This window comes from Anneissia japonica, unplaced genomic scaffold, assembly GCF_011630105.1.
Source record: "Anneissia japonica isolate Jap-2015-1 unplaced genomic scaffold, ASM1163010v1 scaffold288005_len623695_cov211, whole genome shotgun sequence".
Classification (NCBI taxonomy): Eukaryota; Metazoa; Echinodermata; class Crinoidea; order Comatulida; family Comatulidae; genus Anneissia; species Anneissia japonica.
Genome location: NW_022701263.1, coordinates 350702 through 374629, shown reverse-complemented (window position 1 = coordinate 374629; position 23928 = coordinate 350702). Strand labels below are relative to the sequence as shown.

At 34.7% G+C, this 23928-nt stretch overlaps 1 protein-coding gene and 1 non-coding gene across 4 annotated transcripts in view; both read left to right on the top strand.

Moving 5' to 3' along the window:
- The first annotated feature begins 350 nt into the window (after window positions 1-350).
- Window positions 351-423, top strand: Trnar-ccg. The gene has a single exon. It is a non-coding gene; the product is annotated as a tRNA-Arg (tRNA).
- A 1481-nt stretch (window positions 424-1904) lies between these two features.
- The window catches only part of LOC117103509 (protogenin A-like), a 96206-nt gene continuing 74182 nt past the window's right edge, over window positions 1905-23928 (top strand). For all 3 annotated transcript variants that reach the window (XM_033244066.1, XM_033244067.1, XM_033244065.1), the window contains exon 1: window positions 1905-2360. In XM_033244066.1, coding sequence (XP_033099957.1) covers window positions 2288-2360 — 73 coding nt within the window. In that variant the 5' untranslated portion in view covers window positions 1905-2287. The remainder of the gene's footprint in view (window positions 2361-23928) is intronic.

Here is a 23928-nt window from a genome sequence, read left to right as displayed (position 1 = left end):
GGCCTATAGTCCTATGCCTGGGCCTTCACATCACAACAATCACGCACTTCGAATTCATTTTCACCGCTCTCACTGATAACCTTTGACACGAGCGAGCTGGTCGTCGCCGCGCCGCCCCCACTCCGATCCTTCACGTGTGTTTGATGAGAGTCGCCGCGTGTGCAAAGAAAATACAGCAGCAATATCAGAATTCTCCAAATATCATTAAATATAGGCACCTATTAAAAACCACAAGAATACATAAGCTTCGACCTATATATGAATATAAAAAATTTGGAAAACAACAATAAAAGGCACATTATGTTGTTAAATTCTATAAATACATACGAAATTCTTTACCCATGATGCCCGACCCTGTGGCCTAATGGATAAGGCGTCAGCCTCCGGAGCTGAAGATTGTGGGTTCGAGTCCCATCAGGGTCGTTACTTTTTTTTCTTCTGTTACACTATTGTAACTTTTTTCAATTTAAGCTTTCTAGTGTTATATGGACATAAGGTGTATTTTAAACTTTTTGTTTAATTGATGCGTGCTCCCATGGCTCAATGGAAGATATCTAGAGAGGGCGGTATTACTGTTATTGCCATCATCAAAGTTGTGATCAAATAGTTCTCCACACAAAAAAAGTGTTCCACCGTGTTCCACCGAAATGCATGGTGGGAATACGAAAAATGGGACTCCCCCTACAGCTGGATCTAAAAAAACTTGTGCCAAACTTTCGTTACCAAGTCGTCGCGTATTTTATTATTAATTCTCAACAAAGATACTAGATATAAACAAACTGGAAAGACACCCAGACAGTGACATCGGTGAATACATAACCTCCTTCGTGGCGGTAGAAATCGTTGCTATTATCCAAATAATACACAAAACAATTAAAGCAAATCATGAATCAGTAAAGAATAAAACAACAATACAGGGCAGAATCGTATTCGCATGGCCGGACGCACTCTTAGTGAAAAAGTTTTCCTCCATTAGTGGAAAAGGAAGGGCGCCTTTTGCGTCTGGATATACTTAGCAACAGAAGGGCGCCCTGTACGTTGGGCACGAAGTATAGGAAAATTGCATGGTTAAAAAGAAGGACGCCGCCTACGTTGGGCACGACTTCCGCCTCATTTTTTCAATGCGAGAACTCTATCGTCCAAATCAAGCGGTGGGCGAAATTGACCTGAGGAAGCGAAAATTTGCTATAGCGCCATCTAGAATACTGGGAATTGTTCTTACATTTATTAATTCTTACATTTATTAATTCGTATCATTTGCTTTTATTTGTCTGTTTAAAACGGACTTAATAATGTAGTTAACAGTATTGAAATTGTCACAATATGTTAATGTTAATTCTACTCCTTTATACTTAAACCTCATCCGATAAAATTAGTTCCAAACATCTTAACGCATAAAGATAACAACTTCCAGGCAGAAAACTATAAAAAGTATCAAATTATATATAGGTGTACATCAAAGTTTGTAAATAGTTCTACTTTTTGACAAAATAGGCCTACTAGGTGTGGCCAAAGAGAGGCCAATGCATATAATATGGCATTTTGTTTTTATGTGTACTTGTTTAAAAAGTATATCGAAGCGAGCGCTTCTCTTTCGGCCATTCATTCTTAGGATAAAATTTACAGGAAAAATAAAATTGATGATCATTCATTTGGAACCTGGACAGTTGTTGGAGATTTAAGATGTTAGTAGTGAGTTTAGAACGTGCCTATATAAAAAATGTTTCCTTCCCATCCCCTCCACTGGCGTCTGCATTCAATCAGGGGCCTTGACTATTGTTACATAATACAAAATAAAAACATATTCATTGATAAATAACAATGTCAAAAACAACAAAGGCAGTTTAGCTAGCATGATTCTACTTTTGAGCTTTTTTTTAATACTTCGAACCTACTTACACGCGAATGTAATGCTTCAAAACACATTCAAAACGATCACAAAGACATTCGATATCGCATGAATAAAACAGCAGGGGGAGGATTGGTGTTACGTGGAATACACACGTGCCCTGGACGACATCGACATGGGTCATCGGTTCCCCATCGACGACTTTTCCAATCCGCTGGCCAAACAAGTAAGAAGAACGCCGTGTGTAATGGATGGTTGACCTTCGCTCGGCGGTCACGGTCAAACGTACAGCAGAGAGAGTATAGTACCCGCGTACATGCTGGTGGTGGTTGTGTTATCTATCGAATCAATGTTACGGCGGTCTGTTTTTGCGCAAGAATTTGAAAATCGTTTTGTTTCACACTCACTAAAGATGACTTTTAGTGTATATTCACGATAATGGCTATTTTTACTGATGTGAAAGTTTATATTTGCTGCGTGTGGATATTGTTATTGTCCTGGAGTATAGCAGGTAGGCCTAGTAGTGGAGCCTAGAAATTTATATGTTTTTTGATATTTGTAATTATTGTGGTGTGTGGTTGTGCGAAAATGCTCGCTCAGCAAGGCAAGTCAGCAGCGTGCTACGTACGATATGGATTGCTAGGCCTAGGCTTAGGCTAAATTCTGTATGCACTGGAGTTTCTTGCCCAGGGAGAGGCAGGATTTTAATGGAATATGTAATCGTATCCTTTCGTAAATCTTCTTTTGCAAGTTAAATGTGTCGCATTATTCACCAATTATTATTATTATTTAATATTATTATTAATATTATTATTATTATTATTTGTTCCTTTGAGATACCCTTCGTGTGTATGTATGTGACACAGTGGCGGCTCTAGGATATATTTTCTGGGGGGGGGGCTAAGTTGTCCGACAGGGGGACATGAGCTCGTAGGTTTGAGCTGGGAGAAGGGGTTGAGAGGGGGGGTTCCCCTCCCAAATGAGATTTTTTAAAAGAATATCAACTCTAGATGGCCGAAAATGTCACTCTCAGACTGTGACAGACATTTGTTGGCTTGGTGTGGGCCTATTTTTATATGTTATGGTCTGACTGCCCGACGAGCTCTGTCCGGCAGGGGGGGCTTGACCTGTCCGGTGTTGGGCTTAAGCCCCCCCCCCTGGCGTCGCCACTGATGTGACATGTAGGCCTATGTTCAATGTTTTTTGTAAACAGGCAAAAGTGACTTTCCAGATATCTGTTCGTTATGAACATCTGTACCCAAGCAAAACTGGATATGATGTCGTGCCCTATTTAATGATTTTCTATTTTGACAAATATTAAAGCCATAACTAATATGAAAGACGATACCCCCTACCCTTGATAAGACTAGTAAACTGTATGATAAGAGGAAAACATTTATGGAATGTTGTTTACTTTCATTGTCCAACTTGAACTCAACTGTCTTAAATGTGATGGATTGGACTCTAGGGACTTTCCTGGGTAGTATGGACAGAAAACTTTACTTTATCCACACTCCAAAAACTTCAATTTTATACTGTGGTTTGGATAAGGTTTACAGCATAGAATTGACACTCCAAAAACTTCAATTTTATGCTGTGGTTTGGATAAGGTTTACAGCATAGAATTGTGTTGTGGTTGTTGTGGTTTGATGAAAACAAACTTGACAGGATAATCCTTTTGCAGCTTCTATCCGAAGCTAGACTACGCGTGTACAGTACGGTATAGTGAAACCATTGTTGGGTCCAACCCATAGTTAATGTAGGGCCCCCACCGGACAGGTCAAACCCCCACTACCCATCAAACAGAGCTCATCGGGCAGTCGGACTAAAACAAATATAAGAATAGGCCCATGCCAAGCCAACACATGTTTGTCACAATCTGAGTGCCATTTCTGGCCATCCAGAGGTTCCTAATTCTTTAAATATCTCATTTGGAAGGGGAACACCTTCTCAAAATCTTCCACAAGCTTTGGCCTACGGGCTTTAGTCCCCCTGTCGGACAGTTCGGCCCCTAGAAATATCCTACAGCCCCCACAGCTACTACACCTTTTTATCATTGGCACTAAACAAGCAGAACAAAAAAAACCTGATGCCAGGATTAATAATAAAATATTAATAAAGATAATAATAATAATAATAATAATAATTATAATAATTTTGACTTAAATAGCGCATTATGCTAAAGCCTTGATGCGATTAACAATAAAAATGAAACTGCCGGATTAACACTTGGTCTCCCATCTCCTCATCATTTGTTGCCATGTTTACATCATCGCAAATACAGTTTAGTGCAATATTCCACGAATGCCCACATAGGAACCTTGGCCCTAGTAGCAAGGCAATTCAACAAAAGGACGCACATCTCCGCTCTCGAACATAGCGCGTGCGTACAGTCCTTTGATCTTTACTGTGGCATCGACAATCCGATACTAGTGGCAAGTTTAACAAAAAATAAATATATCCTCATGGGCGTACGCTGGGGGTGCACCCCCAGCGTACGCCCATGAGCATATATTTATTGTTTGTTAAACTTTTATTAATGATTAAACAACACTACGTTATAGGTACCAGATGAATATTTCTAAACGACCCTCTGACACTAGGCATACAGTATTTAGAGATTGTACAGTAGTTTGCATCCTGGTCATACTATAGCCTGCTAATATTGTATACTGTATACTGATTTTAATGTCAAACCTCCAAGTTAGGCAAGACCCATCTTGTTTCGCATACCCAGCATATTAAGTATGTGTTTTTAGGCTTATCATGGCCCTAGAGCCATCTTCAATTCATAGTGGAAATATTTAGTTGCTCACAGTTATAAGAACACAGGCCTAACTCTCCTTGGAAAACCTCAAGATTTGGCACCCTTGGTGTGTTTTTGAGGGAACGCATTTGAACCATTCTGACATGCTTCCAAGTTCACTTTTCAAGCATTTTAAAGACTTGTTGTGCATGATGATATTTGCGTTGGGCTCTTTGTTCAAACTAACCATTTTTTTCCTGCTCACTCTGACCAAAAATAAACACTAAAATTCAGTGCGAATAGCTATGTATAAACGTTTCCTTTTATCCAAGGAAGAATAACCAGGATATTTTTTGTTGAGCTGATCAGTATGCCAATTGTACTATTAATAGCCAAGAACAATTAGTGTGATGCAGGGGTTTAGCCAGAAAACGTAATAGGCTGTCCAAAATGGCAGCCAGTGGGCGTGGCCCTGAGCCAATGGGCGGGCCACGCCCACTCAAAAAAAAGAAGAAAATTATGATCGTCAGAGGGCATTTAAAGATGTTTAAATGTTGAAATTTTGTCTTCAAAGGAATAGTGTTGAATTAGCTATCACAAAGATATTTCAGTTATAGACATTGCGCACGGCTACGGTTACTGACATAATTTTTCTAGGCAATGCAGGTGCATCTTCATCTCTCGCCTTAGTCTAGTGTAAATTCTACTCTAGGTCCTCCTAATCAAGACTAAGAGATAGGCCTAGACCTATACTGTATTTTGTTGACTAATAAAATTTCACTTGTGGCATTAACAACAACTCTTTCATGAACTAATTATAACCAGAGAGTTACAAACACAACAGTATTATGTCGGGGAACCAAATTTCAAATACTGTATTGTATTTGCAGAGCCAAGTGCAGGCGTTGTGGGCGACTCAGAACCGTCCACTTTCCAGCGGGCTATAAATGTTTCAACATATGACGTGTTTTGTAAGTGAACTTTTCACCGAAAGGTCCACTGATTAATCTCAGATAAGAAAGTATAATACATACTCCAAGTATTGAAATACACGCCATCGTGTTGGGATTCAATATTTCGACATTAATTATGTCATCATCAGGAAATGATTTTCACCGAGTAGGCAATGTTTAAGCCTTACAGTAGGCAATGTTTAAGCCTTACATTTTTGGGAATCCCCACCGAATATTGGTATGAAAACATCGTATTCAATCAATAAAGGTTGTTTTTATCAAACGTAAATATGATTTAGAATTAGTTTAAGTAACAATCGATAGATTTGAAGAATATAAAAAATTTGCTAAAGGTAGACCAGGCCCAAGTAGGCTACAGTAGGCCGAGCTGATTAGGCTAAGCCATCCAAGCCATCACAGTAAAAGTGGCCATCCTAAATGATTGTTGGCCATCCAAAAGACGGCTGGACGGCTCACTGGCTAAGCCTATGGTGTGGTGTAAAAGCAATCTACACACATCCTCCAATACCAAAGATACCCACAATAATAATGTGCATGCACATCAGTACACGCACATTACTACAGTAGCACCATATATAGCATATTTATCTTATATATAAATTAATGATGAAAGTACTGTATGTTACAGTATATTAAGGGAAATTACTTCATTTAGCAAACTATTGATTCTAAACAAATTAACCTAGAAATATGTTAAGTAGCAGTGGGAGTGAGAAAGCCTGGTGGTAATTAATGTCACATATCACTATAATTAATCTACTTTCTCGGTTCAGTAATTTTCACATTTAAAAGCTAACAAATGGTTTGCATTTTTAGATCAAGTAGATATTAATTGTTTGCAAGTTGATCATTAAAGGGACGACAGGGAAGTCCCATGGTAATGTGTTAATTAACCTCAATCAATTTAAATTTTAAAATGTGAGAGGTATGTTACAGCATAGAGAAAATAGAACAGAAGGAGTAACATCGAGCGAAGATCAAAGGTACAGACCTCCTCGCCGCGATCGTAATTATCTCAACGTTACGTAACCTACTTGACAACGAGATAAGCTGAAATCGGTAAACGCGCATGCGTCGATAACTCTTACAATCATAACATAGCAACGTATCGCGAGCGAGATCGTCGTGATTGAAATATCGATTTAGGCCTAGGCCCTAGGCCTTAATTAGGCCTATAGGAACTGGAGGCAACAGGGAAAATAGAAAACCATTTAAATGGTGATGTTTTAATTGGCATTATGTGTTTCGAAGAGAGTGTGCAAGTGTATTATTTTTAGCCTACAGGGCAGGTTGCAGCCTAGATAGGCCTAGACCGGGAGTAGATCTGGGAATAGCCAAGGATCGGCCTACACGATCCTCTTGATCTTTGATATTTAATTAAAAAGGCCTAGGCCTAGCTATGTTAGTTTTAGTGAATACTAGGCCTTAGCTTACCACTGGTACATGTCGTGATGGCCATTACCAGAACACAATTAAGGCCCTGGGCAATATTAACACTCTCTAACTCATTAATAATAAAAGTTAGTAGGCCTAGTGTAGAGCCTACCATAGGCCAACACTACTTGCTGATAGACTAGGGCCTGTAATTATGCAGCATAGTAGCTAGGCCTGGGTTATGATAATTTGTGTGTCAATACTAAATTTAATATTTATGCATTTTCATTTTTATTATATTCTTTACTGATTAACTATATATAAAAATTAATATATTATGATAATTCTCCACCACCCATTTCATCAAAAACTATGATATACTGACTAATGTAAGTGGTAAATTTTCACAGGGATGCACTTTTATTTTTCAGGTGTTGATAGACCGGCAAGTAAATTTTTGAAAGACGATGCTATTTTTGGAGGGGTGAAGGGCTATTGCATCAACATTGACCCATCACATAATGCAAAGCATGTTATTTTATTGGCAAAAGACCTGGAGACGCAATTTTTTAATGCTTTAAAGCAACTGCTGCATAGTTGTAAATGTTGGATAAAAACCATGCTTTTTTAAAAGTGTATGTTAAAAGAATGAAAGTGGCAAAGTTTTAAAAAAGGAAGGAACTGTCATAAATTGTTGGATGGGCTTTATGTAAATAGTAGAAATCTAATTTGGTAATAAATACACAGGTGAGACTTAACGGTACCGTAAGTGCAATATTTGTTTGTTGATTAAAATGTATCCTGCATCATGCACAGATGAAATTTTAGTGAAGTGATGAATGTACATAATTTTGATCAGATAGTGAGTATGATGAATGGTGAGTTAATACAGTTAGGGTAATTGTTTTACTTTTCAAATATTTAGAATAATGACAAGCAAAGAAGACAACTTCAAATCTCATTTGTAATTTGGTGGTTCTGAAAAGAACCGTTTGGTTTGGAAAAAAACTTGGCATGCCACACATGATCTGGTTTTCTTCTTTCTTCGAAGATGCAATTCGTCAATGGTGTTTCTTGCCATCATCATCATCAGGAAATTCTCAGGAAGACCTCAGATGGAGTGGTTGTTCATGATTCTATAAAATGAAGTAAAAAGCATTTCCAACATGAAAAACTGTTGCAAAATCAATAAATATAAATGTGTGCCTGTCGATATGGACAAAACTAGGCTACAGTATCTATAGACTATGGCTAAATAAATATAATTACTGTAAAATAATCGGTCGGCCCCCTAGCCTGGAGAAAATGATTTTTAAATGAATGATTTTTAAATGAAAATGATAGGTAGGACCATGGGCAGGACTCAGCAGACAGCTAGCCTAGGCCTATAAAGCCTAGGCCTAGGCCTACAACAAAATTATTTTCGTTATTTATAATTAGTAAAAACAAAAGAATACGTGGGCAAAGTAAATAAAAAAGTGAACAGTTTTTTTTAATTTTTTTCATTTTTAAGGGCCAAACTTGACAATCGTAAGTAAAGTGAAGATCTGGACGTAACTGCAAATGAGACTACTAAGCGTAGTCCTAGGCTTACACATGAGCGCTACAGAGGCCGATCGAACAGATTTTAGGCCACATTATGGTCTTAATATCTCGACCGGACATGACCGGACACGGTTAATTAGTGTACCAAATGAAAGATACAGCTTTCTACTTTCGTCTGAACTAAATTTTATTAACCTGCAACAACCGGAACACTTTACAAACATTATTTATTGACATCACTTTCGTTCTTACAATAAAAATAAGCCAATACTTACAACTGATAAAAGAAACTGTTATTTTAAGCCGATTTTGACGTTTAAAGTATGCATTTTCTCGCCGAAAAAAACTCTGTCTGAATATATCAAACACGCACACAAACAAACCGTGGATGATGAACTGCGCATGTGTTTTTTAATTCTAATGTTTAAATGTTTGTGTATTAAGTACTCCACTAACGCCAGAGCGTCTATAGGGGTTTACACTTAAGCGGCGAGGAGCTATGTGTACAAAGAGATAGTGCTGTGATAAGCTCCGCGGGTGGCCGTAGTGCAATTTAATAGGCACTAACTGACTGTTTAATTGGATTAAAGATAAGCGATAAAGTCGATGTTACTCCTTCTGTTCTATTTTCTCTATGGTTACAGCAGTGATACATGCACCACACCATCCAGTCGAAAAAGGGGGAAGGATGTGTTGATTGTATTTGCAACAGTTTAATAACCTATAACCTCGCATGTATCTCAAATGATACTGTATATATTTGATGAGCTGACTCTCAAAATAAAGTACTTTAATGAGGATATCTGTTGCACAGTATAACAAATTATATATTCAAGTTACATAATGTACAGAGTTGTACACCTTATGGATGTGATAAGCTGACTCTCAAAATATAATGAAGATTATCGGTTTTATAACAAATTATATACTGTATTCAAGTTACATAAGAGTTGCTAAGTTAACAAATCCATTTTACTATCAATTTCAATCTGCTGGTTCTCGTTAACAAGTAGAGCCTCAATGGAGTGGAGTTGAATAGTTTGGTGGTAAAGATGCTTGCTTTCCAGTCCCAGGGTCATGGGTTCAAATCCTGTCACGGTAAATACTGTAGGATTTTTTAACAACTCTACTCCCTAAGCCTCATAATGTATGAGTCTATGTAAAGCATCGTGTGTTTATGTTTGTCATGTGAAGGGATTGCCACCTATAATAGCACCATGATTAAGTCACTATTGGTAATCATTGACCATGTGTCAAAGGAATAAAATAAAAAAATATATAAAAAATAAAAATGGTGCCTCTTAACCATCAAACACCTAATAAATGATCAAACCATTGAAACAATACTGTATGATTGTGTGCATCTCATCTTTTGATACATAAACGAAAAAATTACTCTTACTGTATTTACTGTTAATTTTGCTTAATGTAGTGTGATTAACATATATCAAAGGTCATTTGTACAGCAAAATAAAATTTTTGCTAAAAATCAGGCTCTATTGTCTGAAGTCATCTATAAGTGACAGGTACTGTCCTATGAATAATAGCTAATAAAACACATTATCGTAACATCAATCAATCAATCAATCAATCATGTTATGCATCCACTACAATGACGCTGGGAGTTGTTTTGGGTTATTCTCCTACATTTACCTTTACTGTTACTGAATTAAGCAATGCATGCATGTACAGTACTCTTGTAGTTCATTCATTCTTTAAATGCGATGACAAATAATTTCAAAAAAATAATATAGCATGCTGTCTGATTGTTTGTTGCCATCATGTGGAATGTTCTTTGAAAGTTTTGATGCAATACTTTAAATACAAAGAGCCACCATCTAGTATTAGGCCTGCCAGATACTAGGCCTATGATACTGGGAGGACAGTAGGATGTGTGCACATTAGGGACATAAGCAGGAAGGTATTTTTTGCTATTTAGGAAGGAAGGATACAACCCCCATTGTGGGCTAGTGTGCCATCCCATTACCGTCACGTACATTACCACTTATCTTCATTTTGAAGGCTGGAAAAAATAACATTTTCCAGAGCGAAGCCCAATACCCATTATAGTGCTCCAGTACATAAAAATTTATGTAGAAAATAGTAGCATGAACGAGAATGATAGGTCAAGGATCTATGTATGCCAATTGGTTTGATATAAAGCTATCATTTTATTGGAAAGTTTAAGATGTATAAAATTTAAATAAAGTTTTGCAGTAACTAGTGTATGCCTTATGTAGTTTAATTTAATTATTCATTATAATTATAATTTGTACAATTATGCTTATTGCTGCGAAGCAGCCAATTCTTGACAACAATTCTTGACAACAATTTGACCTCTGAAAGGTCATTGTTTGTCAAAAAACAAGGGCCTAAGACGACTGAAAAGTGGAGTTTCCTTCTTTCGTTCTGCCAGGTAAAATCAATTACTTTAGGCGACGTTTGTAGACTAACCTACACGTACCAACGTCCGCATGTCGCGACGCTCGAGTATTACTATTCAGCGTTTTTACTATATTTATAGGTTTCCTATTTCTACGTTTAATCGGCCCATGTCTCAGCCACAATATTTTGAGGCCAATATTATTTACGAACCCAGTTAAACTTATTTACTAGCCTATTTCAGCGTGCTAATTATTACATTTAGATGATGCTTGTTGTAGACGGGCATATTGTACATGGTACCAACGCCCGTTTTTACTATGTTTCTACGTCAGATAATTAAAAATGTATTATACTAGGGGGCCGCGAAACTGTGACCAAGTTGACTTGGTGCCGAGTTGACTCAAATTCGATCATGCTTACGTTGTGTAGTGCGTTGGCAGTCAACTCGCCTCTACAAACTTGCCCCTACAAACTCGCCCCTAGAAAATTTGCCGCCTTGAAAACTCCCCATACTAAATCATCTCACCAAATAAAAAATCCTACTCTATGCCTAGACTAGCTAGGATGGTATAGGCCCTGTCTCTTATAATGTACACTTCCTAGACCATGCAGTCTTCAAAATAAAAATTGTAACCTTTGGTAATCAACTACATTTTCCACATACATAGAAATTTTTGAAACTTTATTAAAAAAAACCTAAACCATAATTCACCACTATACTGTAGACACTTTTTGACAAAAATGAAAAATTACGACTTTGTGTTCTAATATAGACAATGGGTCGTGTCTCATATTATTTGTTATATTTTTATTATTCATTAATTTCAGTTGACTCGCATAAATAATTTTGTTCGAAGAACATTTATATGCAGTTGTACTTCGCAGCACTTCACTTGCAATTTGCAATTTCTAGTTTAATTTTGTATGTTCTCAAATTAATGTGTTTGTTTAGTTCATAATTTCAAGATACTCATTTATTATTATACATAGATTTTAAAATTGATAATAGTACATCAAAATATCGTATTGATTTCTTAAAGTTATTACAACGTAAACAAGTGACTTTATTTCAAGAAAAGAATTGAAGATGAGTTTTTGTTTCTTGCAATTGCGCCCTCATTAATGATTCGCGGATCGTCGGCAGAGTCATCATCGGAGTACATGTGGCATTAACATTCATGTTGTTAATGTTCTGCGTACCTGTTAGCTTCAATGCATCTGAAGGGCTTCCTTGAAATCTGTCGCAGCGAGACCTTAAACCATGTTCAAGTGTGGTTAGTACATCTGGATAAATGATAATAGTTAGTTATTATGGGGCTTTTCCAAACAATTTAATTCCAAGAATTGATTTTTCCTGATCTTCCTTGTGTTTTCAATTATGTTTTGTGAATTATATTTTTTTTGCTGACATTCTTAACACACAGCTTTGTTAAGGAGCATTAATTTAGATCATATGTTTTTACTCTGGTTATGTCTTCAAAAAAGTTTTTATTTAATAGTTTCGTTATTGTATAGATGAATATGGTTATGTCATTTATATAGATTATACAGTATACTTACTATGCAAGTTAAAATGTACACATGAATTAATTTTATTTAGTTTACTGGTTACTACTGTATACTTTTTTCAACTTGGTAATTCTATAAAAAAAAAAAAAAATTTTAACAATATCCACTTTCAAAGCTAACATAAAAAATTACTATGGAAAATTTTCAATTATTATTATTTTTATTATTATTATTATTATTATAATTATATTGAATTGTTGCGGTAAAATATTTATTTTTATATACCTTCTGTTTGTGAAAAACAACCTTAAAATGTACATTGTTCAATACACCTGAGTAGGTTATAATAATATTTACTTTACATAACAATGTCTGCTTTTAAAATAGCCAATGGAATAGAAAGCTACAGATTCTGCACTTGCTACAATTGAATCATTTTTTTAAATTTTCCAATTGATAACGGATATTGTATACACTTCCTTTTTTTTATAACACCACATTTTATAAAAACACTGTGGCTTAAAGTTTCTTAAAAATCAAGAACAAAATAAGAACAAATTGATACTGAGATAAAAAAAAAATGTCAAATGAGGGTTTAATTTATTTTTTAAATAGATAAACCAACAAATCTATCTGTACCTTATTTCCAGTAAATGTGGCTGTTATACTCTCTATAATACAGTATAGTAATATACTGTACTGCTGTGAAATACTAATTTTATGTTTGAAAAGAACAAAATAAAAACATTTTGAGCCTGAAATCGGCAAAAAATAAGAACACTAAACCTGGGCAAAATTCTGTAAAAAAAATGTGGTGTACTAAAGAGTAAGGATACTAGCTACCCAAAAAATCACAATAGATACCCTCAAAAAGTAAAATTTGAATTGTTCATTTAAAAAAAGAACCACTTACCTGTACAGTAAGTCATTAACTTTCAATAACAGATTGCAAACCAAAAATAAGAAGTTTTCAATGAGTTATATTACAGGTATTTAACTATTAAAATTTGCATCCACAAGTTATAAGGATACAGTATGCTAAGACAATAGAAATTATATAATTTATAGTAACCATCTACATAAAGTTTAGGTGAGTGAGCATGAGAAGGTGTAAATGTACATGAACAACATAAATATAAAATGTAATAAAGCCTACAATATAGGACTTAAAATTGTAGACCTACAGTGTTAAGAATTCTAATATTTTGTACTTTAATAAAATCACTTTAGTACATACAAGCTTTTAAAATCATTTTCAAATTGTAAATAAAATGTTACAATAGAAATTAATTCAACCCTGAACAATTTTACTACTTTTACCATTATCAGATCAGAATGCATTCCATATTTAATAGGTTAACTGCTTTGTTCGGCCTGGTAATACAAGGTCAAAGGGCAAAGCCAATACTTCCGTTATCAATGTGACTTGTGCTTGGAAAAATAGATGCTTGGTTAAAAATCAAGACTTGTTTATAGATACAAATATTGGTTATAAAATGGCCTAAATCTCATTTTAGATACACCGTGACCATCATTGATGGAATTCCCCAGATGAGGTTTGCTGGCCGTTTTCTTTAAAATATAGTCTTGGATGTGGTTGGAGTTCATAGCCGTTTTCAGACAGAGGCTCTGGCAATATTTTGCGGTAATAATACCGTTATATTAGCCATTGGTTAACCCTCCCACAATTTAATTTAAACATAAGAATCCCAACATTAAAATCAAAAAGGTCTTGAATCTGCAAGATGCTCTGTGTAAAGAAAAGTGGTGGTCCTCGGCACTTGTAGTAGTTAAGTTGCAAATTACAAGTGAAATAAAAAATGAAATGAATGAAATGAAATGAAATTTAATCATCACAGATTTTCAATGTTTCTACAAAATTGCACTAATGTACATTAAATAATATCATAATTTCCTTGACGTTATTTTTTCTACATTTGGTATGTGCAGTACATACTGTTTTTTTATATGCTGCAACAAGAAGTAAATTTTTGAGAACAGATAATACGTAAATTTATATAGGCCTAATTGAGGAAGAAATATCTTATTTTGGAAAATTTCAGGTGAGCGGAGGGCGTAATAAAAAAAAATAAAAAAATATGATTTAAAAAAAAAAATTAAATTTCCATTTTTCGTAGCACTAACTGGACAAAAATAAAACTTTATTTTTATTCAAAATCATCATTATTGGCAGTCGAAGGGTTTGCTAAATAATGTATGGAAAGTCTCGCCTAAGGAGTATTGCGGGAATGTGACTTGCTTTCATTTCAGACACGCTGAAGAAACACACCGTAATAGTGGGGTAATATTACTACGTCTGAGATGGAACACCGCGTAACCCCACTGTGGCTTCAGTAAGCCCTGACCTATTCATAAAGATGGTAATGGCGGGAAGATGCCTGCAATATTTTGGTAACGTAGCTCTGTATGAAAGTGGCTTATGAGAATGAATTTTCTAGAATTACTATCTTTAATTGTTACTGTATAATAACTATGTATTCTATTTTAAACATCTAGATGGTTTTGGCTTGGCATTCTTTGTTTAAGTATTTAGGTGAAAAAATCTGTAAGATCCTCTCCAGACTATTAAATTTTATTTGACAAAAACATGTATGTGCCATGCCTAAATATGGTAATGATGACATCACATTATGACCATATATAGACACATCATGACTATATTTGGGCATACAACAGTTTTTTTGTCAAAGAAAGTTTGATAATCTGGATAGTGCCCACCACATCCATGAGCCTTTAAGTTTACTTTTCAGAATTTGTGATTTTAAACGTTTTTTTTTTTTTTTTTGCCAGCCTCGAGGTCAAGGTTTAAAGCCCTCCATGTATATTTTGCTTGTGTCCTTGAGCAAGGCACTTTATCTGCATTGCTTATCTCCACCCAGGAGTATAAGTGGGTACCTTTGTCCTTGTTTTTAAAATGTATATCTATTTTAAAATTTTGATTTTTAATTTTAAAAAGATCATGCGTGTGAACATGTCTTCTATATGAATGTGCATATTAGTTTGTACGCAAGCTTGTCTTGAGTCGGGGTTAGCCCACTGAAATCTAAAAAAATAATCTGCTATCAAAAAACGCCAAAGATTAAGTTAGTTCTAGCTATATCTGGAAAAGCCTGGGAAGATTTTTAAATTAGTAGACTCCAAACCGAGGTAGTTTGAGGCTTTACTTTATAGAATATAGGCCTAGCACTATTACGGCTGTCTCTTATACACATCTAGATGTGTATAAGAGACAGGCCTATCTCCACCCAGGAGTATAAGTGGGTACCTAAGGAGATAGAAATTTTAGTGCAAAATGCACTGATATATTTCATGCAGCAAACTATGGAGTTTTCCCCATAGGCATCGTTCCAATGACTGGGGTAATGTAGAAAAGCACTCTGAGACTTAGCTGTGTAGAGCCTATATAAAACCTACATACTGTATTGTTATTATTATTATTATTATTATTATTATTATTATTATTATTGTTATTATTATTATTATTAATTAGCACTTCGTTGAATATACAGTAATCAAGCAAACTGTAACTAAATAACGTTTTTCCATATCTATGTCAGTCATGACTGAGATGTACCAGTCAATCAATCTGTATCTATGACTACAGTACTAGGTTTCAAATGGTTGTGTATTTTTTTTTGTATAGACTTAAGTAATGATATTTAAACATCAATTTTTTTATCACCTATATGAAAATATACAGAAAATAAAAGAGTACTTGAACCATACTAGCCCCAACCTGCACAACTGGAAATGTGACATGAACGGGCAAATTTACAGTTACTGGATTCCAAATTATTTTAGGCATCAATGGTCATTTTTTTAAATTTATGTATTTAGGCACACAACACATGCACCAATGATTGGTGACAATCCCTTTCACAAGACAAACATACACACACAACACAATGCTTTGCACAAACTAAATCTCAATATGAGGTTTATAGGGAGTGGGACTGTTTTGGTCATCAGTAAATATCCTGCAATACTAACAGGAAGGGTTCTGATATTAGTATTAGACTACACCACCTCCTTCCTAAAGCTTCTCCTCCCCTTACCATCTCAGAAAACCCAAATTTCAAAACTGAACAGCCAAAAAAGTTCATCTTTTAAATTTTGGTTTGTTTCAAGGTTGGTAAGAACTCCCTACACAAGCGAATGCTATGTTCATTCATACAATCAGTAATTAAAATAATTATAATAATATTACTACAATAATAATAATAATAATAATTTCAATTATAATATTGATATATATTTTTGCAATTTTATCCGTTGAACTCCATATTACTTTTTTGTTGTTTTTATGATGTGGTTCCTTTTGTCGAAATTGTTTTAAAATTTTGATAGATTATATTTTTAAGCTTGAACCGTATTACTTTTTTTGTAAAATTCAACCCATTTTTGCGTGTTAGAATTATTTGATTTGATTTGATTGATTTGAATTGAATTGAACCTAGGACCCTGGGATCAGAAGGCAAGCATCTAATAACCACCTAGCCATTTATCTCTACTTCAATTACCTCGCATTCAATAGTCATACTAAATTTTTTTTGTCAGTTTATTCTCAGCTCCAGCTCATCTAGAGAGTCCTGAATTTTGCATTTTACTTTATAAAAGAAAATTTGCGTTGACAATTTATAAAGCATTAACTGCTACATCTACTGTGCATTTTACTTGCCCAATTTTGATAAACTCCAGGTATCTGCCCATATTTGAATAGTCGCCGATGGGCTGATAAATGCGATAACACGACACAGGGCAATCATTATGGTGTATTATGTGCTTAGCGTAGCAGTTGTAATTCATGAACTTATTGTCAACCTTGAGGTTGGGGGTTAGAACCACTTGCTTTGTATTGGACTTGTGTCGTTAGGTAAAATGGATATGAAATGGACTTCAGAATTCATAAACACTTACCAAGTTTGTATGAATGTATAAATCAACTACACAAATGCAATAATAAAACATGATAATACAATATTTTATGAAAAATGCGACTTTATAAAATATATCGACAATACGGAAGTAAACAGATTCCTCCATTACGATTACCTACATACACGGTCGCCGGCTCTCAATGAAGTTTGGTAACTCGGCTGGACCGCCGGAAACGCACAAAGTTTTGATAGTTGTTTAAAATGCCATCAATTTGCCAAGTAGGTTTGTGCCTAGACACGATTACACGATACCATGACGATTTTTAAAATTAATATTTCACACCAACTATTCTATTCCTTGTCGTAAATGAAGATTACGTGGTAGGCCAAATGCAACTAAACGGTCAGCTTTACGTTACATTTCAGCCATGCCAGCTGGGAGGAGTACTTCTTCGCGTGCCTCCGCTCCATCTACCACCGCTAGCCTAGGTTCGTTTTCAAATAATCTCACAGCTTGATTCCTTGCGAAAATGTTTTCAAATTCATTTACGTCGTCGAAATCGTTTTCAAATTCATTTACGTCGTCGAAATCAATGTCAGTATCTTCTGATAGGTCAGACATCATATAATATTTATCAAATATAGAGATCAAGATATGGGATTACGAAGCAAAAATTTGTCGCGATAAAACTTCTTGAACGTCTTGTACTTGATACGCATTGCTGATGACCGGCTCTCTAGATTTGCAAAGGTTGCCATGCTTGAGTCATTATTTGTGCGAAAAATCGTTTCTTACTTGATTTATGATGGCTTGTAAGCTTACATTTTTATATAAAAAACATCACTATACATTATTATGAAAGTATACGAAATTTAAATGTTACACTTTATATTTTAAAAAAGTTATCGTCAGAAAACTATACCAGAGTGAGTAGAGAGAGTGGTAATGTATTCGCGAATGACGTCACTCGCGAATTTTATAGATTTTCACTAACGTCTCCTAGCCCTCGGGTAATCCCATATTTTGTATACAAAACCCTTCTAATACAACCTAATAATTATAAAAATGTTATTTTCAAATGGAAAAAATCGAAAATCCATTTCATTTCCATTTAAGCACTTATGGTTGTTTCTCTTCACCTACGAGTACAAGTGAGTACATTAATGTGCCAATTACTAGCCTGGCTACAATATTTTGGAATTGATCCCAGGGAGCTGATATTCATAGTTACTCATACAGTGATGAAGGATAAAGCATGTTATTATGCATGCAGTATATAGTATAGACATTATTACTGTTTGTATTGCTGAGCTTGTTTTTATAAAGTAGTATTATTAGAATAAAGAATATAAGCGATTAATTTCCGCATCTATAGGAAGTCATAGATGATAGTGGTGATCCCTGCTGCATTGATATATCCTAGGACATCAATTTGTATTCAAAATACCATATGTAAATGCCAGCTACTGTGCTATACAAAAGTTAATGTCATGGACAAAGTGCATATCATGGTGCTATTCTATATTTTTTTAATCGTTTAATAATTATGAATGCTGTGACACGTTTTTAAATTGCGAAAATAATGTGGATGTAGAATTTAGAAACGGTTGGCTTGCCAATGGTTTCTGGAGCTAGCCTACTGTAGGTATTTTATTGGGTTGCCTTTACAGAAATTTAACAAAATAATGCGGAGACCAAAAATTAACCAAATTTATGATTAGAATACATTTGTATATATTATACCAATTAATAAAATGCATTATAAAAAAAATTATGCACTTGTTTACACTCGTAATCGCATCATCTATAATTGTTCTCTTTATGCAATTTATGATTTGGCCTGAAATTAAAAAAAAATCAAGCTTATTGGCTTAAAAATTTATAATTAAAGTATTATCTGGTCCACTGTTATTGTAGAAATTCCTGATGCACAAAATTGTGCAATGTGAAGGTTGTAATAGGGTATAATTGGATTGGATTGGATTGGATTGGATTTATTCGGTGTAAACACCAAGGATAGCCCACGAAAGTCTAGAAGAAGACCACGAAAGTCTAGAAGAAGACTTATATCCAGTGGGGTCCTTCTGGTTGTGATTGGGCAGTACACCGGGAGACAATCCCCTACTCTTTTCTTAAGAGTGTACTGCGTTCTTTAACGTGCACATGGGCCATAATGCACACGGGACCAACGGCTTAAACGTCTCATCCGAAAGACGGTGCGCTATTGTAACTTGTATTTCAGCCCTCTAGCTGAAACACAAGGAGAGGCAGCGATGGGAATTGAACCGGGGACCTAGAGATCTCCACGGTTCAGCGCACACACAGCGGCTACCACCAGATTAGCCGACTGAGCGAATAAAAAAAATTACTAGTTTCTTGTCCCCCCGCACATCTATTTTCTCTGCCTGACGAACATTTTTAAAATTTTTTTATTTCCTTTATTTTTACTAAATGTATGAAAATCTGGCTGGCTCAATCTCCTTGTTTCAAAATATTAGGACGAGAAACTACTATTTTTTTTAGTTGGCCTTACTAGTAGTAGAAATATAACAATGCTTTTTTGACATTTTAACCTATTTACCTATTAAATTGAGGTCAAAAGAATTTGTGAAGGTGTGCCACTAGATTCCGCATCATTGACAGTAACTAACAGTTTGTTTCAATGCGTAAAACCAAGATTTTGGTTGTGCCCCGATAACATAATGTCTTGTATAATTTGCTTCTGAAAGTGCTCCGATTATGTTCACAATTTTGAAGCTTTAACTAAATTATATTACAAGTAGTCTTCTTTAGTGCAATATTGTGTGACCTAGCATTCTCAATTTGTCTTCATACGTATGTAAATCATGATAGCTGGAATGAAGTTTGTTGCATGACGCTACACCTTTTCAACCAATTTGTATCACTCGGGAACATAATGGAATCTATTTGATCCTCTAAGTGTGTCATACAGTTACTACTATAATAAAAGTCACATAAGTAAACTATATTCTACCTCTTAAACAGCTAGTAATATTTATTTTGCTATATATTGACCAAATTATAGTAAATTAACTTTAACTTTAAAATAATCACACAAATTTTAAATTTACATACAGCAAAAAGACAAAGGTCATTGAAAAATAACAGATGAAATTCAAATTGAACATCAGGGAAAAGTGCCCGAAGTCGGGAGAAACTGTTGTAGGCTTGCAAGACATGAAACTTACTATTTATTATGTAATTTATTTTAAAAAATGAATTGAAATAGTATGTAAACCTGTGCAGAATGTACTATACAGTAGACTATATTTTTTAATTAATTGATCCATGGAAAGTTGTAAACCGACTGTAGGCCTATATAGATGGCTTTCATGGTAAATATTGTGTATAATTTTGAAAAGTTGTAAACCGACTGTAGGCCTATATAGATGGCTTTCATGGTAAATATTGTGTATAATTTTGGAAAGTTGTAAACCGACTGTAGGCCTATATAGATGGCTTTCATGGTAAATATTGTGTATAATTTTTAAAAGTTGTAAACCGACTGTAGGCCTATATAGATGGCTTTCATGGTAAATATTGTGTATAATTTTGAAAATTTGTAAACCGACTGTAGGCCTATATAGATGGCTTTCATGGTAAATATTGTGTATAATTTTGAAAAGTTGTAAACCGACTGTAAGCCTACATAGATGGCTTTCATGGTAAATATTGTGTATAATTTTGAAAAGTTCTAAACCGACTGTATGCCTATATAGATGGCTTTCATGGTAAATATTGTGTATAATTTTGAAAAGTTGTAAACCGACTGTAGGTCTATATAGATGGCTTTCATGGTAAATATGGTGTATAATTTTTAAAAGTTGTAAACCGACTGTAGGCCTATATAGATGGCTTTCATGGTAAATATTGTGTATAATTTTGAAGGATGAAAATCGAATTAGAAATAATGATACATGTACTGTATGCTTGCAACTGGCCTTGCAAAGGTTACTCTGTCATTGATTCGTCTTTGATTCTTTGTTATTAAAATAAAATTTCCAGATGGATTTAAGCATTTTTAAGTAGATAAGCCTCACGGCTTTTTTATAGGCTGACCCAAAAAAAAGTCTACAACATCTTAACAGCTTAATCCCATGTAAATACTTTACCAAAAAAAAAAGTCTAAGGATATGGTTTCTGGCATGTTTGGCTTTTACATTAAACTGTTTTTCTCCCATTATTATTGTTAATGTAGGAATGGGCCATTATGCCATTTTGCCTTTGTAAACATGCTTCATTCTATAGGTTACCATTCCGGAGGATTGCATAATTATCCTTATTAGGCCCTATAAAAAGTATTACCTATTAGTTTATCACCTTATCTAGACTGGAAAAGTGATGAGGAAAGGTGACTCTATTTTTATTTTGTTTGCTGGTGCATTGATGTTCAAAGTAAAATACATGATTGAGACAAACAATATCTACTCTACCTAACTATTTACTAAAAAATATAAAAAAAGTGGGGAAAACATTTTTTTTAAATTAATTTTTTTGTAACAATTTTTTGTTTTAATACCATAGAAGACATGTGGGCAAGGGTGTTAAACTGATCATGTTTTTACTGTTTTTATGTTTTTGTTTATATTTGCTTCCTTTTAAGAAAAATCTTAAAACTTACCGTATCTATTACCGGAACGTTAACTTGCTTTATTTCCTCACCTAGCGCCTTTGATAAATTTTTGAATTGGCACTATATAATTATTTGTAGTTATTATTATTTATTGGGCTTTAGCACATCTTATAATACTATGTGTTGTTTTGTGTTCATAGGGATAATTGACTCAGTCTTAATAAATGTGATATTTAAAAGGTATAATTCAAATACACCATATTGTACTTATTCACTCCTTCACCCTACTGTATGCTGTGTTTTTGATATTGAATGTGATAGAGTATGTAGTACAGGTCTATATTGTGTGCATAAGTACAGCACAAGTTTGTTAATGTGTAAATTTGATTGGAAAATAATTAACCAAATCATGTTTCTCGTACAAATTAATATTTAAATAATTCTTAATTAATTTGAACCAGATTTATTGTTGTTACAGTACGCCTTTTCCGCGATATCACACCTCCCCATTGTATATACCACTGTCTAGGTTTGCTGTACATTACCTGCGTGTATTCTGTGTCGCCATTTTGGACTTGGGCTATTCCTTCTTGACAATGTTCAAATAAAGAACGAAACATAAACGTAGAATCCATTATGGCCTCACGTTTGTCGTTTTTCGTAGTCACCATACTCATATTCTGTGTGTATTATTTTTAATTGCTTTAGTAGTATTGCACATAGTCTTGTTCATCTGTTTTCAACATGATAGAATACTTTCTGAGAGGGCAGTATGGAGATAATATGCATAACATATCAATTTAGAAGTTTTAAATATTTTCAAGAAGTAAAAATGGAAAGATTATACTAGTTTACCCTTTCAACTCTTAACCGGGATAAAGTAACATATTTTTTTCCCACAGAGAACAAGATTTTAAGCGTAATATCGTTTTTAACATTAGGTTTAATCCTTTGCTTTTCCCCATATTGGCTACACCAAAATGTTTCCCAGAAGGGAACAAACTTGTTTTCTCCAGTGAGTAAGAGCGGACACACCATTCCCCAGTGAATGAGAGGGGGACACCTCTTTACAAATCCACCTCTGCTTGGTTCTACTGTGACAATGACATTCAAACTCCCGATTTTTCAGTTCTTTAGTGTTGGCATGTATGTGTCAGTGCTGGACTGAAATTGAATGATGTTTGGATTCATTAACCCTGGTTTCTGTCCTTTTCCCAAGAGATGGAAAATACTTCTAAAATATGAATATTTATGAGCTAAAGTCCAGCATACAGGTGTTTTCATATTCAATCTAATTGGCTAATAATGTTGTGTACAGTTTGTTTTCAAACTGGAATAAACCCCCTGAAATTCCAATACTTCTCAGCTGTGGGCTGTTATTCATTATATTGTTGCTCCCCAGGCACACATGACATGGCCATGGCAAGCCTAAACTTTACTGTAACCTCGATGTTCTGGGATAGAACACATGTGTCTAAGCCTTGGGGCCATGATGAGTGCAGGCAAATATGATTAGTTTGTGACCTACAGTATTTCAATTGATCTTTGATTTTTGCCTTATATGCATTGATTCTGACAGTCTTTGTTATAGATGACTCAAATGCTTAAAAGACAAAACGAAAATATTACAGTAACAATTTTTTCCTACAGAGAACTAGATTTTAAGTGCATTGTTATTTTTAACAAATATTCTGAGATTTTGACAGTCTTTGTTATAGATGACTCAAATGCTTAAAAGATAAAACGAAAATATTAAAGTAACAATTTTTTTCCCCACTGAGAACTAGATTTTATTAAGTGCATTGTTATTTTTAACAAATCTGTTGCCGTTCCCTATGTTGGCCACATAAAATGCTGATGTTTAAAATATAATTGAACCATGGAGGTATTATTGAGAAGGAGATCACTCGGCAACAGATCCCTTTGACGCGACAAACCTATGTGTTCCCCGCTTTTGGATCGCGCGCGGGCATATTACCCTATAATTCACATTTTTTCGTTAGCAACAACTTGGCAACGACATGCATTTATACGCTTCTCCAAGAGCAGTTGT